The 19,012-nt window shown below is 45.9% G+C and overlaps 1 protein-coding gene across 1 annotated transcript in view; it reads right to left on the bottom strand.

The window, feature by feature from the left end:
* Nucleotides 1-18,524, bottom strand: part of LOC106806152 — a 21,411-nt gene extending 2,887 nt beyond the window's left edge. Inside the window, exons 1-5 of the mRNA XM_014808015.1 lie at nt 18,492-18,524; nt 15,067-15,209; nt 3,432-3,512; nt 1,631-1,828; nt 932-1,015 (exon numbers count right to left, since the gene is read on the bottom strand). Of these exons, the coding sequence (XP_014663501.1) occupies nt 932-1,015; nt 1,631-1,828; nt 3,432-3,512; nt 15,067-15,209; nt 18,492-18,514 (529 nt within the window). The 5' untranslated portion in view covers nt 18,515-18,524. The remainder of the gene's footprint in view (nt 1-931; nt 1,016-1,630; nt 1,829-3,431; nt 3,513-15,066; nt 15,210-18,491) is intronic.
* Between the last annotated feature and the right edge of the window lie 488 nt (nt 18,525-19,012).

Genomic DNA, 19,012 nt, shown 5'->3' with positions numbered 1-19,012 from the left:
TGAGCGGGTGGGTGTACGCACGCGTGTGTGTGTGTGTGTGTGTGTGTGTGTGTGTGTGTGTGTGTGTGTGTGTGTGTGTGTGTGTGCGCGTGTGTGCGCGTATGTGTGTGCGTGCGTCCGCGCGTGTGGGTGTAAGTGTAAGTGTGCGGGTGCGCGCGCGTGTGTGTGTATCTTTGTATGTCTATGTATCACGTTATCCTGATAGTATAGCCACAAGAAGCGATGTTCTGGCAAAGCTATTATTAGTCGCTGCGTGCGTTGCTACGAAATTTCAATGCGCCCACATTTATAGCTCACTATGAAACCCAATCAGGACTAAACACAATGAAATGACGGTCGTATGAACGCAGCATAAACCTACGACTACACGAAACTCATCGATCACTGTATTCAACCTATGTACCACTGCATATACCACTGTTTGAAATACATTGACCGCTTCATGTAACATACTGAATACTGCAAGTAACCCAGCAACCACTCTGTGCGTCACAATTGAGATCTGTGTGAAACTTAATGTATTGTTTCGTATTTAGTACACGTGTGACGTCGGCGTAGGCCTACAAGGTTGCCGGTTCGACAGGAATTTAATGTAATTTATATATCCTCAGTGTACCTATCATACATAAAAAATATTCCATAGCTATAATACTATCATTTCATCGTAACAGACCAATTATACAATGGGTATGCTATGTTTCCCACTTTCCCAGACCTCCTGTGAGAATGATCTCTTTACTATCCATGCTGCAGACTAATATATAGGTAGCTGACAAGTAGTCTACACAAAGCAGTCGAGCATTAGCACAGGTTCATCACACACTGTAATTCACAGCAGCGTCTAGGCTATAGAACAAGAATCTACTCTTATTATCTGTAATTATCTGTGAGCGTGTGAGGGAACGATGCGAAGAGGAGAGGCAGTCCTTACTTCTCATCTTCTGCTCCTCCACGAGCTGTTTCTCCAGGTTGTCTCTCAGCTCCCTCTCTCTCAGCAACTCCATCTTAAGTTCGGCTGCAACAGAAACACATGCGTCACGGGTCGCCAAATTCCCCCTCCCTGCTGTGGGATTTGTGCGCATGCGCACTTGCGCGTGACTAGTAGGCTCTGCTGTGACTTAAAGACCGCGACAACTGTTTTTATTTGGCGCTGGAATTCACCGGGACGCAGTGACAAGAACATGAACGCGAAATGATAAATTGCGGCAGGCAATAAGAAAACGTCTAAAATGCGCATGATATATAGCTATGTCAAGCGTGCAATTCTTGAAGAAAAGCGCATACGTGCACTATGAATATAAAAAATGCATATGTATATGAGAAATGCATACCAGTGCGCTTGGATGATTTTTTAATGAAATTCTACAAACTCTATTACCGCGCATATAGATATATATATTATCATGGGTGTGTGTGTGCGTGCGTGCGTGCGTGCGTGCGTGCGTGCGTGCGTGCGTGCGTGCGTGTTGTGTGTGTGTGTGTGTGTGTGTGTGTGAGTGCGTTGTGGCGTGTGTGCCGTGGTGTGTGTGGTGTGTGTTGTGTGGTGTGGGTCGTGTGTGAGTGAGTGAGTGTGTGATGTGTGGCGTGTGCGTGTGTGTGTGTGTTGTGTGTGTTGTGTGTGGTGTGGTACCTCTCTCGTAGTTGACCTGTCTCTCTTGCTGGCGCGCGTTGTCGGCGGCGACCTTCAGCAGACCTTGAATGTTCATCAGCAGCGTCTCCGTGGAAGATATGCCGTGGGTCTCGGGGCCCGACACGTAGGCGAGGCTGGCGTGGTGCTTATCCTCGGCCGCGTTGCCGGAGCTGGTGACGTCAGCAGCTTCGCTCAGATCTGCAACGATATGAAAAAAAGATTTTTGTTGAATTCTACCTGATTTGATGACGACGGTGTTTCCTCGATGGCGACACGATTTCTCACACTACAAGTCACACGCGTGTAGTGCGAGAGAGTCCGGATGTGGCCAGGTGTGAAATTATCCCGGTCCTGGATGCTCGGGGAGGATGTGATTATCCAGGAAAAGGAAGGATGGTCTGGAAACGGAACGAGTGTTGCCAGAGCGAAACCTCTAGATCTTGTAACGTACCCTCAGGCTGTTCCTCCTCCCGATTCCTGCTATTCAATTCAACGGTAATCGTCGCCACGGCCGCTGCACACAGATGGCGCTGGCGTGCATGGGCGGCCATGTTTGTGTGTATGAGCGGTCATGTTTGTGTGCAGGTGGCGGCCATGTTTGTGTGTATGGGCAGCCATGTTTGTGTGCAGGCGATGGCCATCACGACTGCGAACCGCGTCTCATTCTCACGCGGGTTGCCAACGGAATCTCTTCAGCGCGAAACTAAACCGTTACGAATCAACTCCATTCATTTACACGCGGCGACAATGGTCGCTCGCGTCGACATTTGCTGTGCCGTGCTATGCGAACACTACGCATTTCATCTATGTTTCATGACGCGAACAATGAGCATTCTGATTGCGTGCTCACGCGGCGCGAGCGGCTGCACCGAGTCCAGTATAAGGGCGCCAACGATTCCCGTGATTGCTTCGCCAGTATATCGCGCTTTAAATCATTACAGAGGCAGCGATCGCACGTGTGATGCGCGTGTACGCATTCCCTCACGTCGGAACAAATGTCCGCCATATTGCTCCTGCGGGCTACAGCGCGTCACATGCGACTCTGCACGCCATTGCACATGAGCACGTATTAAATTCTCTACTACACATTAACCAGAGAATATATGAAAATAAATCGTAAACGCGTTCTATCGGCGATATAGCAACAGGCGTAAAATATTTTTTTATGCGTTCGAACCACCGTTCACGCATGCGCAAACATAGAACCCCCGCACTATCTATTGTACAAAACTATCAAAAGATTATACGACGCTACACTAGTATAGCTAAAATACTACGAATCGTATAAACAGAAACACGCGAGAAGAGATTCACTCGGTTGAATTTCGCAGTGAGTGAGACGAGGCTGCGCGTGCCTGTCGGAGAGCGTTTGTTTCAGCGGGCTTTACTCGACAGTGAACTGCCTGCCGATCGTGACGAAGCGACGAGTGGAATTTGAGACGCCAGCTGCCAGGGTAACTATAGCCAACGCAGGCCGCACGGCGCACCGATAAAAAATCCTGTCATTATTAATAAGCTAGGCGAAACAAAGTTAAGGAGCTTGCATATTGTTGCTACTCTGATTTTAATTTTCGAAATTTTTTATGCTAATCGAGATGCGTAGTGAGAGATAGAGAGTTAACGGCGGCAAAAGTCGATAAAATCATTAATATTCATAAAATATTCATTAACATATTCATGTCTTTAATATAAATTTTACGATGATTTTTCGGTGACAAATCCTTTGTTTAAATACGTCCAATTTCCATTAGATGGCAAAATAGGTACACGGTTCCTTTACATAATTCATATGGAAAAATACCTGTATCTCTCTCTTCATCACTATCATCACTATCTTCCTTTCCATTCATCAGTGATGCCAGCCCGTTTATCACGTGGTGCCCTGGAAAATTATTAATGCAACATATAGACAAAATTCGTCAACACCTTTTTCGAGATTTTCGCATTGCCAAATTTTGCTACAAAGATGTGCTCAGAGAAATATAAAAATAGTAACCAACACAAAACATTCGAGACACCAATCAACCTACTAATAAAAACATACCTATCAAAAACGTGCAATGCCAACCAATCAACAAACAAACAAGCAAACAAAGAGACAAAACAAATCAACAGTTAAAATTACAACACGATATGCACGCGCGGTCGTTTATTTGCCTGCCCGTACGGTAGTCAATATTGATTATATACTCAATAACAAAATAAAAAAGACACTTTTAAGAACCCCCCCACACACACACACATACACACACACACCACACATGCGCGCGCGCTCACACAACACACACACATCACACGCACGCAGCACGTACGCACGCACGCACGCACGCGCACGCACGCCGCACAGCAGCGCACGCAACACTCACTCGCTCCGCTCGCTCACTCACTCACTCACAGTCTCACTCACTCACTCCACTCATCACCGTCACTCACTCACTCACGTCACTCACTCACTCACTCACTCACTCACTCACTCACCCTCACTCACGTCACGTCACTCCACTCAACGTCACTCACTCACTCACATTCAGTCACTCACACTCACCTAACTGCATCACTCCCTCACTCTCACTCTCACTCACTACTCTCACTCTGCACTACACGACACGTACACACACGCATTCGTAGCTTCTTTATCGATAAAAATTGGCCCGGAATGGGTTAAAACTTACGGACCAGCTAAATTATGAAATCGAATCGATACATGTCACTCGGTCGCACGAGGAATTATTAGGCGCTGTCAACTGAAGCTGTATCTAACTGTACTTTGAGTGCACCAGTTGGGCAGAAGACCATTAATTAAACGCAATTAATCATCCAGCGTGCATCATTAACATCGTTATATAGTTGGAACTAAAATGCACCATCGGCAAAGACATACTCTCGCGCTCAATTATAGCTACAGCGCGCATGCATACATTTCCTCGTTACGAAAAGAATTAAATTTTACAGTCTGTATGCGTCTCAACTCCTGAAAGAGATAAATTTTAATTGAGTCGAGGTCGCGTAAGGACGTATCTAGCATTCAGTCGTATATACACGAACAAACAAGCCCATTGTCTACACAATTTTATGCTCACTCATATATATGTATATTATAATTATGTATATATATATATATCATGTGTGTGTGTGTGTGTGTGTGTGTGTGTGTGTGTGTGTGTGGTGTGTGCGTGCGTGCGTGCGTTCCTGCGTGAGTGTGTGTGCGTGGCGTTGCGTGCGTGCGTGTATGTGTGTGTGTATACTTGTATGTGGGCTTTCACGAAACATCGTAAAGTAACCAGTTGTGCGATACAGAAAACGGGCCTCGTTTTATTGTACAAAGGTCTGAAACCGCTATAGCGAAAAATGTCAATAGATATGCGTCCCATACGTCCGTGGTTCGCTAATTCGTGAATCAGGCTCAAGTAGTGAAATCACACGTACGCATCGCGCCACGGCCCTGTAATCGACTACGTGGTCATCGATTAATCGTATCGTCTTTTAATTTTTCCTTTCTCGCGCCCTCTCGCGTGTCTAACCAGTACCGATCTCTCAGGCGTAGATCGATGCATTTGCGTTACTGTCTATACACGTCAGCATCCATGCATGTCACATCTCGATCGTACGTCTCCTTTTGTGAACGTTCGTTTAAGCAAACGGAACGTTTTGAACGATCGGCAAAAAACTGCTCATACAGCATTTTTTGTTAAAGATCATCATCTTTACATGCAATCGGTACGACGTGGGCTTGTTGATAACCGACTTATAATAAATCAAATTATCTACTAAACATGTGCGGACACACGCATACCACACAACACACACGCAAAGCACGCGCACGTCGACACACAAACACCCAAACGCCTAAACCTATAACCCACGCTATATCATATATATATTATAGTGTATATATATAGTAAGTATAACGATTCAATAAGCATATAGTCTGACGGTGCAGAAATGATATATCCTATGCATTTCTGCACCGTTCGAGATAATGCTCATGAATGTTATGCGAGAGAAAGACTTATGAAATATGAACGAAGCACATAATAGACTGCGCATTCGTAATGATGAATAACAATGGCCCCCATTATACCTGGCGGCCAAGACAATAGCGCAGGCATGTCTACTGCTTCGCCATCATAATCTGGTTGCTTCCGCACACCGATTGGCGATCGGTGCATGACTTCACTGCACTTTAAACTGAGCTCGCATCATACAATAAGTGTCCATTATTATTTTAAGCTGATAAATAGGTTTATTCACAACACAACTGCAAGTATAACTTCGTGCGCAAATGTCGCGCTTTGTTCTGTAGATAAGGCCCCTTTGCGCTCTGCTACTGCGAAACAAGCGTAAGTACCGCAACACGCGGCCAGTCGCCGCACATGTCGGTATGCATATACACCAGCTACGATTTCCGATTCGCCTTATTCTTCGGCATTAGAATGGCGAATATTTTTTTTCAGACAACTGAATAAATTATTATACGATCAGTGCATAAACAAGGCAGTCCAAAGTGTGTAAATCTGCTGGCACCTGCGCTCAGGCCAGAGCAAAGGCGAACCTATACAATTATAATACCGAATGAATGAATCTTAATATTAATCTTCACTAATATGCGTTCTTTCTACGAATTTTATAATTAGAGTAATTAACGTTTGGCTGCATCAGCATTTTAATGGCGGCTACTGATCTTTACGTCATATATCATATCTATATATATATCATATATATATATATATATATATATAATCGTGTGTGCGTTGCGTTGTCGGTACACGCTGCGTGCACGCGTGTATGCGCTGGCGCGTACGTGTTTGTGTATAACGATTATCGCGCGTGTTATGCTAGAATGACATAAATAAACATGTTTATATATATATATATATATATATATATAGTCAGAAAGAGTAGATAATAGGGAAGGAAGTGTGACTTGCAATAAACCAGGGAATTTGTCATTACTCTAGGCCTTAGAATACTTACGATTTCCTACCGTAACTCAACCAACGTGAAGCTCAATCGTACACAGTACGATTCGCCTAAGCAATCGTACAAAATCGAATTGCCTCGGTATACACCACATCTGGAGATGCACAGACTAAAACGTACGACACGATATTCCATCTGATTGCCAGCACAAGCGAATGCTATAAACCGCCTGACTGAAACAAAATGCAGCTACTAGCGATCCATCTTGTCACTCTTGCTTCCTCGGCGGACTGCGGTGTGGCTTCGCTGGTAGCTGCCTTTTTTCTTCAAGTTAGGGCGTTTATACATTCGTTTGCTGCAAGCAAGAATGGATAATCGTGTCGTACGTTTTTAGTCTGTATCCTCCGAATTGTGATGTATACGACGAAACGATTCGCACGACTGCTAGCGAATGTACTGGTGTGACGATTTGAGCTCAAGTTTGTTGACTTACCGTAGTAAATCGTAGGCATTCAAACGGCCAGTAAATGACGATTTTCCCTTGTTTATCGAAGTACACTCCCTCGCCTCATTATCTACTTCTGAATATAGTTATATAATTATATATATTATATATATATATATATATATATATATATATATATATATATAGGTTTGTAATGCGTGACAACCCAGAAAGCTTCGGCTGGTTGAAATATTTTTGGTCCATTTTAGCTTAATTTCGTTGTCCAATGAGCTCTTAGAAATACATTCAGAGAAACGTCGAGGACCTCTTCTGAAATTAAATTTAAATAGATTTTTCGCAACTCGTTTGGCAGCTTGATTAATAAAAACCCTTCGTTGGGATTTAAAAAGATCTCAATATAATGAATCCAACTTTTCAATAAAAACCGCGTCGGAAACTATAGACGTAGGCGTGAGTAATTGAGTGCTTCATATTTATATCTCATGAGTTGTATTTTTAGGTTCTAATAGCACTTCACTTCACCGAGCACCTTTGAGACTACCAAAAGCGAATAGCCACTTGCAATTAAGGACACGCAATTATCTGAACCTTTGCGTCTTGCATCCCATGCTGCTACACGTTCGGCTCGATATATATAGGCACAACACATACTCCCTCAAACATACAGACAAGCACATACATGCAGACACCACGCAGCTGACGCACGCCTACGCACAGCACAACACATGGCACACTAACACACTCACGTAACGCCACACCAGACAACGCACGCAGCGCAACGCCGACCACACGCACGTCACTCACACCACACACACATACAGCACGCACGCGACGCGCGCACGCACACACACGCACCACACACCAGCACCACACAATACGGCCAACCGGATCAAATTACAAGTACAAAATCGATTACAAAATCATCTATTTTATATCGCTACGATATTTTGTCATATAAACCAATAATAATTAATAATATATATATATATCTTATAGAAAAGAGAGAGAGAGAGAGTAGAGAACATAGAAGATATATCAGATAGATACTAAGATAATATCTGCTTGCGCGGTATATTGATGGCGCAGCTCACAGATGAACATGCTATCGTACCATTGCTGGCTGCAACGTTGTGTCCGACGGCTGTCCCTTCTCCGCGAGGATCGCTGTGAACGAAGATCCTTCGGTGTCTCCTCGCCCGTGTTCCGTTGCCTCCTCTGCGTCCCGCGCTTCCTCGTGGCGCTCCTCTTAATGTTGCTCCTAGAAAGAAGCCCAAGGCAAACCAATTCAGGAGTGATGAGGCGTGATGGCGCGGAGGGGAGGAGTGGGTAGAAGCGGTTGAAAGATGGAAGGGAAGCTGAGGGAAACGAGCGGGAGATGGGGCTGAGAGAGCGGGTCGAAAGGGTGGGGAGGGCGGGATGAATGTATGGGTAATGCAGGGAGGCAGTTAAGAGACGCCCAGAAGCAAGGGAGGCAAAGGGAGCAAGGGGAGTGGGCGCGTAAAAGCAGGGGAAGGCGGGTGGTGAGGCGGGAAATTTGTGTTGGGAGTGTGTGATGTGCACTAGAGGGAGCGTGAGTAAGGAGGAAGGGGAGGGGGTAGGTACCTCGCCGTCAAACGTGGTTGCGAAACTCGATCTATTATATGATACCATCGACCAAACCGAGAGTGACATGCAACCGGCCGTTTCTGCTGTGTAATAATTAAATAAATCAGTACAAAGCGGCGGAACAGCACGCGATGCATAATGCTAAAATTTAAATAGTCCGTACGTGTGGCGACTTCGTGAACGGCGAGAAAAAGAAACGGGAAAATATGCGAAGGTTAAATTAACTAGGGTAACGATGAATTGATACATTATATACGTTTCTATCTTCCGGCGTCGCTGTTTATATACAGCGGCGCGGAATCGCCCGTCCCATACTGTCTGTATGTGAGTGTGAGTGTGAAGGCGGTGTTGTTGTGTGAGCTGGTCGCTGCCTGGATAGCACGGTGATGCGGCGCGCAGTAATGCGTGATAATGATTGCGTGTGAGACGCTATGGAGTAACGGCAGCTGCAATTCACGCTAAGCGCATGCTTAGCAGCGGAGGGAGGGGGGCTAAGACGTGCAACGCGTTATGCTGTCTGCTCCCCTCTTCTAATATTGCCACATCGCTTGCTCTGTCCCCCACTCTCTCTCTCCTCTCCTCTCATGCTCTGCTCTCGTCTCTCAGTCTCTCTCTCTGCTAAGTATTTATTATATATATATATATATATAGTATATATATACTGCATGCTACAACCAAACTTTGTCGATGAATGCGGTGAGAATTGAAGCCAATGAATCTGCCTACACGATCGCAGGAAAGGTCGGGCTTAAATTGACGCCCGTGTGTGGCGCACCGGGCGAATCTGCCTCCACCCCCTTGTCAACATGACGGACGCGCGGGACCAAGAATTTCTCGCGCTTTGTTTTTCAATGCGGACACCCGGGCGCCGCGCACGCGGTCACGTGAGACGGCGGCCATTGTAGGCGGACCGCGCGCGCTACTCGTAATACCGATTGTGTGCACACGCGCGTGGTGATTTACGACCGGGCCCGAGGCCCGCCCGCGATTATCGGGCGAGATTTCTCGCGATCAGCGTGTTTATCCCGCGCGCGCGCCGTCACACGTGATAACCGCGTGATCGAGCGACCGCAAAGCGCTAGCAGATGCCGCGCCGGGCTAAATCGCAACGCGTTAAATGTCGTAGAAATTCGAAATCTTCCGCAGGACGTTGGTAAGGATTGCACGACAAAAGTATGGCGCTACGTTTCCGTACCTAGCTTGCGCACTCGCACAAATCGTTTAAGCTTCTCGTTTAAGCGCTGCTAAATGTAATACAGGCTGCATTTTCCTCATAACGTTTAACGGATATGAAGTATATATTGCGACAAGTTGTCGCTTACGTGGTACAATACAAAGATCACATTAAACTGTATGACGATTGCGGATTAGACGATGGCGTTCAGTTTTAACCTTTACGTCGTATCCTGTGCTCTACGTTCGTAGACTCGCTCCTTGGGAGATGCGGTGCAGAACCACAGATTACAAACAGTTTAATAGGCGTAATCTTTTTTAGCCGCGAATTGTCACTGCTAACCTACTCGCCGTTCTGCACGCAGATATACCCTCACTCCTACGCTGATGCAACTTTAATGATAGTGGTAATGACACAATAGCTCACGCACAAAAAAGGACACAAATGAGTAGTAAGAAAGAAGTCAGTTTTAATGAGCAACGCATCGACGTACTTATAGAGACGATTGCCAAATCTGTATATCGCAATAATAAATTTAATAACAAATGAATCCACAATTGTGACCGTAGATGGCCGCTATATACTTCGCTTTGTACGATGGCGTTTTGAAATAAATAGGGTTATGCTTGCGTTCCCGACAATGTTTTGTAAAACTATTACTCTATATAGACGTTGTTATCGGCAGGGTGGAGGAATTACCAATTTTGGCATTAAAAGATACTGTCAATGGAATCTTGTAAAACAAAACCTAGCAACGAGTTGTGACACCACAGACTGTTTGTGCATATAATATGGTATATAATTGCGCAAACCCTAACCTAATTTGCATAAAAAAAATTTAAATATCAAAACCCCTAGCCCTTATTTCATTCACAATACCAAAAATAGCAAAATCCAATTGAAGCTGACGACTCATGGCAATTCCCATTTTTGCCAAAAAATTGCGTGACTGCGAAAGTTACGTCGACTGGCGTGCTCAAAATAGACGTTTAAATATAGGAAGCAAATAGTCAGTAACAAACTATCCAATTTTAAACAATGTGGCCAAACGGTTCCTGAGTTATCGTGTGACGCGTAGGCAAAATGTTTGACGGACGGACGGGACGGACGGACGGATCCGTACGAACAGACGTGGCTTACGAACGCCATGGCATAGCTCAGCTTGACGATGTTAAAGTGACCTAAAACCAAAACTGTGGTTAGAATAAACACACGTCTAACAAATTCACGTCTGTCTAAAATCTGCCCGTGTATTGATACCAACTGATTGTAAGTACTTAGTTGATGACATCACGCAAATAGTATCCCGAATAACCTGATCGCATTTCAAGCGAAGATATTGTCTACCACAATAATGTTCTGCACTTGATCATCGACCCGGGGCCCAGCGCCGTCGATCGCGATCCATACCACTCCGTAGGGCTGGCTATCACGCCAACGGTTCTGATTTCAACAGCGACTGCGTCTAACCGCTGATCGCTCGGGCAGATAGGCGGGCCGCTCGTGTTGATCCCGGCGGTTTCGCCTCAGTGATAATGCTTGATTGCGGCCCGTGTTTCTGTCCGTATAACAACAACTGCTCGAACCGCGCGCGGCGCGCACGGCAAGCTGCTGCCCGACCGCGACGTCGGCATCGCGTCCAGGTGAAATTGATTTCGAATTGGCCTTTTTTAAAAATCGCGCGCGAAGAGAGCGTTGGCAGACCCCGCAATGATGATATCATGAATAAAATGGACGGAACGGCTCGCAGCCTAATGTTTTAAAAACGTTTCGTGCAAAGAGTTTTCTCGGCTGGCAGACAGCGTCTCCGTCGCGTCATCGTATCGTTATTGTCACGTCCGCAGCGCAAGACCATCCGATCCGACAGCGCCCGTATTGACATAGATTAGGTAAATGCATTACGCGAAAATATCTGAGGCAACAATTTGATATATATCGTTTTGTGTTTGTTCAGGCAATATTTGCTGTCAATTGCTAAAACGGCCGGTCGCACGAATAAAACCAAATACAAAATGCGCAGCGGACCGGTAATCAGTGCGAACTAAGGCGACGCGCGTAATTTGAACGAAGGAGGAAATCCATGGCGCTCCTCGAACTGTAAATCATTTGCACTAATGAGGTGATAAATGGCAAAATAATACGCAGGAAAAATATCATTGACAGCCCCACCTGCGCGACACGGCGCAACAATGTCTTTGAAGTGAGCAGAGTTCCTGCCTAACGATACTGCTCTACTCTTAACACGGCTCTAAACCACGCTTACTCTTAACGCGCCATATGCATGGATGGATTGATGGATGGATGGATGGATGGATGGATGGATGGATGGATGGATGGATGGATGGATGGATGGATGGATGGATGGATGAATGGATAGATGGATGGATGAATGGATGGATAGATCGATAGATGGATGGATGGATGGATGGATGGATGGATGGATGGATGGATGGATCGATAGATAGTTAGATAGATAGATAGATAGATAGATAATAAGATAACAATTACATATTACTAGATTGGTAGACTGTATATGATCTATTGTTTCGGAATTAAATTAAATAATGCGTAAAGTAATTTAGAATTCAGTAATTCAGAACAAGAAAGAAAGAGTATAACATAATAAGGGAATGCGGGAATACAAGAGAAAGATGCCCCTAACAGCAATCACTTGTCTCCAATGTGTTATGTGTGCACAATCCGTAAAAGGTGACTTACTGTTTAAGCCTAAACAAGCTCGGGACACATTTTGATCTTTTGAAACTAGAATGAAATGAAAACTAACGTTATTTTGCGTAGATCGTTATAAATACACGTACACGAAACTGAATTATACCTAGTTTGAAACACGAATACATTACAAAATGCATTACGAACTCATTATTATATTAATTATGCTATTTAATTAGATGCTAAGAAAATGCATTTCTAAAATCCATAGTCTTGCATCTATATTAGCGAAATCCATAGCTAGCCGGATGTATAATTGCAAGCAATTCAATGATAGCCGCAAAGCCACGCGTAAATTACAGCACTGTCTTTGACACAATTTCAAAACCCCAAGTCTATAGAAACAAAGTATCTGGAGAATCTCGCGGGATTTGACGAGAATAAATCCGATAAATCACGAGACGCATGCCAATTGATCAATCGGAATTGAACGCAGTGAAATCGTATTTAAAACCTCATGTGTTCCCGAGCGAACATCATAATGCATGGCTATATCTACACCTGCCGCCATAAGTGATGTAACCAAAATGGCGGCTCTGAAATGCTAAGACCAACGATGCCGCTTGTCTCATCCAGTTAATTATAATTGCCCGGCTGCCCTGAAATGCCTAAGCTTTGCTAGATTTCCTATCGGAACTAGATGTTCATCGTCTTTGTGTGAGGAATAACGTACATCTACGAAGAGAGAGATACAGATACAGAGAGGTGCACACAGCTGCATAAAGTGCAAAGAGCTCTAAGATCTCTTGAGCGGGATAGGTACGGAGACAAAAAGAAGTCAGGAGAGAAAGAGAAAAAGGAAGAGGGAAAATGCGAGGCGGAAATATAGAGAGATGAAGAGGGAATCGGAGAGATAGATAACGAGATATTAGAGGGACAGTAGGAAGTGGATTTGACACACACACATGCACGCGCGCACGCACATGCACGAACATGTATGCACGCGGACACGCACACGCAGCAGAAACGAGAGAGGTATAGGTTCAGATATTGGGAGAACGAAATACAAAGGCGGAAAGGAATGTAGAGATAATAAACGACGACGAGCGAGCGAGAGAAGTTGAAATGGGAGAGAGAGAGAGAGAGAGAGAGAGAGAGAGAGAGAGAGAGAGAGAGAGGAGAAGGGAAGTCGGTGTGTTCGCAACAAAAGATAGAGAAGGGGGAGAAGAGAGAGAGAGAGAGAGAACAAAAAGCCGAGCGAGTGAGAGAATGAAAGAGAAACTGAGGAAGGCATACACACGCACGGAAACGCACATGTACGCATGCACGCACGCACCCCCCCCCCCAAACACACACACGAAGAAACACACGAAGAGAGAGAGAGAGTGAGGCAGTGTGCGAATGAAAGAGAGACAAAGAGGGTGAAAGAGATACAGATCGCAAGAGGGAGAGAAAAACACCAGCATAACTTAACGCCAACAGCCGTGGCGAATCCTACAGCTACGCTCAGCGTACCTTGGCGACATCAAATCCAGAATGCTATTGCCGTGCGACGAGCGGTACGACAGCGTGTGGGCGAGGCTCGTCGCCATCGACACAGCCGTCGTGACAGGCAGCAGGGTCGGCGGATGGCTCAGCGGCATGTACGGCAGCGGGTTGATATGCGGCGGCTGGTGGCTGTAGCCGTTCGACAGCAGCGGAGATTTCTCCAAGTGACGCTCGCCTACAAGATAGGGAAGAATCATTGTCATCGAACGCCGATTGTCGCACCTAGTTGGTATTCCCGTCATCGCCATTAGTATACGTGCACGTCGGTGGCACTAGATTCGTATTTGCTCTTGCGCTAGACGGGTGTTGAAGTGAATCTAGCTGTCATCGCTTCAAGCGTGTGCATTGTGGTATGTATTTCATGTCGTCGCGCTTCAACCGCGCGAGAACTTCGCTAGAGATGTCAACTTCTACACTCGTTGACAGGGGGTTTGCCAGTGCATATTCGCATGTGATCGCTACAGAATATTATGCATAATGCTGCATACGATAAATTAGGCAGTTCTGTAGGCCAAAGAGGTACGCATACATATTTGCGACCTCGGTCTAGCCTGAGATATTTGGGCAAAGCTCGTGCGTGCTTCTTGCATGACGTACAATAGCTTTACACCGAGAAGTCGCATCCGTCCACTCGACACGCAATATTTATGATTATTCGAAAAACATTTAATCACAAACATGTATAAAATGCGCATGTATATATAGGCATAGTAGACCAACCTTCGTGTCATAAAGCTAATCGTAACTATACCACTTATGAGCTCTGAACTTTAATAAAAGACGAAAGCTAATGGAATTGTCACTAAAGGAAACAATGTTACATCGCTTTAGTGTTCAGTATACATAATTCATATAGCGAATATTTATAGATGGTAGTATAACCTAATTTGATGGGACTTCATATTCATATATATATATATATATATATATATATATATAGAAAGAGAGAGAGAGAGAGAGAACTAGATAGATATATAGATAGATATAGAGATAGATATTGCTTGCGCGGTATATGTGATGGCGGCAGCTCACAGTATGACATGCTATCGGTACCATTGCTGGCTGGCACGTTGTGTCGACGGCTGTCCTTCTCCGCGAGGACGCTGTGACGAAGATCCTTCGGTGTCTCCTCGGCCCCGTGTCCGTGCCTCTCTGCCGTCCCGCGCTCCTCGTGGCGCTCCTCCTTAATGTTGCTCCTAGAAGAAGCCAAGGCAGACCATCAGGAGGTTGAGAGGCGTGCTGGCGGCAGGGAGGGGGAGGAGTGGGTAGGAGAGCGGGTTGGAAAGAGGAAGGGAAGCTGATGGAACGAGGGGAACGGCTGAGAGAGCGGGAGCGAAAGGGTGGGAGGGCGGGATGATAGTTGGGTATGCAGGGAGGCAGTTAAGAGACCCCAGAAGCAAGGGAGCAAGGGAGCAAGGGGAGTGGGCGGTAAAGCAGGGGAGCGGGTGGGTGAGCGGGAGATTGTGTGGGAGTGTGTGTGTGCACTAGAGCGGGGAGCCGGTGAGAGGAGGAAGGGGGAGGGGGTAGGTACCTCGCGCGTCAACGTGGTGCGAACCGATCATTATAGATACGCCATCGACCAAACCGAGAGTGACATCACCGGCCGTTTCTGCTGTGTATAATTAAATAAACAGTACAAACGGCGGACAGCACGCGATGCATAATGCTAATTAAATAGTCGCGTACGTGTGCGGACTTCGTGAACGGCGAGAAAAGGAAACGGGAAAAATATGCGAAGGTTAAATTAACAGGGTAACGATGAATTGATACGATATATACGTTTCTATTTCGCGTCGTCTGGTTATATACAGCGCGCGGTCGCCGTCCCTACTGTCTGTATGTGAGTGGTGAGTGTGAGGCGGTGTTGTTGTGTGGAGCTGGTCGGCTGCCTGGATAGCACGGTGATCGGCGCGCAGTAATGGCGTGATATGATTGCGTGTGAGACGCTATGAGTTAACGGCAGCTGCATTCACGCTAAGCGCATGCTAGCAGCGGAGGGAGGGGGCAAGACGTGCAACGCGTTATGCTGTCTCCCCCCCCATCAGATAGGATAGATATGTAATAGATAGATAAAGGTGGGTGGATTGGATGGTGATGATGGATGGATGGGAGTGAATGGATGATGGATGATGGATGGATTGGATGAATGGATGGATGGATGGATAGATGGATGGATGGATGGATGGATGTAGTGATGGATGATGATGGATGGATGATGGATGGATGGATGGTGGGTGGATGGATGGATGCAGATTGGATGGATGGATGGATGGAATAGATGGTGGATGGATGGATGGATGGATGCTATCATGCATGCATGGATGATTGATGGATGGTATTGGAGGGATGGATATGGATGGATGGAGGATGATGGATGGATGATGGATGGATGGATGAATGGGATAGAGGATGGATGAATGGAGGATAGATCGATAGAGGATGGAATTGGGATGGATGGATGGATGGATGGAAGATGGATGATCGATAGATAGTAGATAAGATATGATAGACTAGATAGATATAAATAACAATACATTATTAAGATTGGTAGACTGTATATGATCTATTGTTTCGGAATTAAATTAAATAATGGTAAGTATTAGAATCAGTATATTCAGCAAGAAGAAAAGTATAACATAATAAGGGAATGCGGAATACAGAAAGATGCCTAACAGCAATCACTTGTCTCAAATGTGTTATGTGTGCAAATAGAAAACGGTGACTTACTGTTTAAGCCTAAACAGCTGGGACCATTTTGATGCTTTTGAAAACTAGAATGAATGAAAACTAACGTTATTTTTGCGTAGATTCGTGTAAAAATAGACGTACACGAAACTGAATTAATACTAAGTTTGAAACCGAATACATTACAAATGCAGTTACGGGAACTCATATGTATAAGTTTAAGTTATGTATTTAATGTAGATGCTAAGCGAAAATGCATTCTAAAATCCATAGTCTTCGCCATCTATATTAGCGAAATCGCATAGCTACCGGATGTATAAATTGGCAAGCAATCAATGATAAGCGCAAGTCCACGCGTAAATTAGCTGAGCACTGTTTTGAACACAATATAAAACTCCAAGTCATAGAAACAAAGTATCATGGAGATCTCGCGGGATTTGACGAGAATAAATCCGATAAATGACGGAGAGCATGCCAATGCTGATCAGATCGAATTGAACGCAGTGAAATCGATTTAAAAGTCTATGTGTTCCGACGAACATCATAATGCGTGGCTAGATCTACAACCTGCGCCATTAAGTTATAGTACCAAAATGGCGGCTCTGAAATGCTAAGACACGATGGCGCTTGTACTCATCAAGTTAATTTAGATTGCCACGGCTGCCCTGAAATGCCTACGCTTTGCCAGATTTCTATCGCAACAGAGTGTTCATCGTCTTGTGTGAGAAAAGTAAACATCTACGAAGAGAGAGATACAGATACAGAGATGTCACACAGCTGCATAAAGTCAAAGAGCTAAGATATCTTGAGCGTGAATAGGTAGGAGATCAAACGAAGTAGGAGAGAAAGAGAAAAAGGAAGAGGGAAAATGCGAGGCGAAATATAGAGAGATGAAGAGGGATATCGGGAGAGGATAGATAAACGAGATATTAGAGGGACAGCTAGGAAGTGGATTTGACACACGGTCGCCCGATCGTGGCGATTGGGCACCTCGTGCTTCTGGTAATCGCTAGGCGGATTCCCTATACCCCTTGTCTCTCTCGTCAGGCTCTGGGCCTGCATTTCCTGCTTCTGTCACTCTCTGCGGTACTACGAGCTGGCCCTTGGTTCTTCGGGGGCGTGGCGTGGTGCGAGTGCACTACTCGGCGTCCGGTGGCCCTGCGCCGCGGCTTGGCCGCGCGAAGTACACAACTGAGGCTGGAGGGATTTCGCCGTAGGTCGGCGCGCCGCTGGGGTGACGCCACATCAGCGCGCGCACGCACGATGCACGAACATGTATGCACGCGACACGCACAACGCAGCAGAAAACGTAGAGAGTATAAGCGTTCAGATATTGGGAGAACGAATACAAGGGCAAAGGAATGTAAGATAATAACGAGACGAGCGAGCGAGAGAAGTTGAATGGAGAGAGAGAGAGAGAGAGAGAGAGGAGAGAGAGAGAGAGAGGAGAAGGGAGTCGTGTGTTCGCGAACAAAAGATAGAGAAGGGGAGCAAGAGAGAGAGAGAGAGAAAAAGACAAAAAGCCGAGCGAGTGAGAGAATGAAAGAGTAAACTGCAGGAAGGCATACACACGGGCGGAAACGCACACGTACGCATGCACGCACGCACCCCCCCCCCCCGCAAAACACACACGAGAAACAACACGAAGAGAGAGAGAGAGTGAGGCAGTGTGCGAATAAAGAGACAAAGAGGGTGAAAGAAGATACAGATCGCAAGGAGGGAGAGAAAACAACCAGCATAAACTTAAGCGCCAACGAGCCGTGGCGATCCTACAGCCTACGAGCTAGCGTAACCTTGCGGCGTCAAATCCAGACATGCTATTGCCGTGCGACGAGGCGTACGCAAACGAGCGTGTGGGCCGAGGCTCGTCGGCCATCCGACACAGGCCGTCGTGACAGGCAGCAGGGTCGCGATGCTCAGCGGCATGTACGCAGAGCGGGTTGATATGCGGCGGCTGTGGCTGTAAGCCGTTCGACAGCAGCGGATGATTTCTGCCAAGTGACGCTCGCCTCACAAGATAGGGAAGAATCATTGTATCGAACGTCCGATTGTCGCACCTAAGTTGGTATTCCCGTCATCCGCCATTATGTATAGGTGCACGTCGGTGGCAGCTAGATTCGTCAATTTGCTCTTAGCGCTTAGACGGGTGTTTTGAAGTGAATCTAGCTGTCAGTCGCTTGCAGCGGTGCATTGTGGTGATGTATTATCATTGTCTCGCGCTTCAACCGCGACGAGACTTCGCTAAGAGATGTCATCTACACTCGTTGACAGGGGGTTTGCCATGCATATTCGCATGTTAATCGCTACAGAATAT

Source organism: Priapulus caudatus, unplaced genomic scaffold (assembly GCF_000485595.1).
Source record: "Priapulus caudatus unplaced genomic scaffold, Priapulus_caudatus-5.0.1 Scaffold144, whole genome shotgun sequence".
In the NCBI taxonomy this organism is placed as follows: domain Eukaryota; kingdom Metazoa; phylum Priapulida; class Priapulimorpha; order Priapulimorphida; family Priapulidae; genus Priapulus; species Priapulus caudatus.
This window is presented reverse-complemented; position numbering and strand designations above follow the sequence as displayed.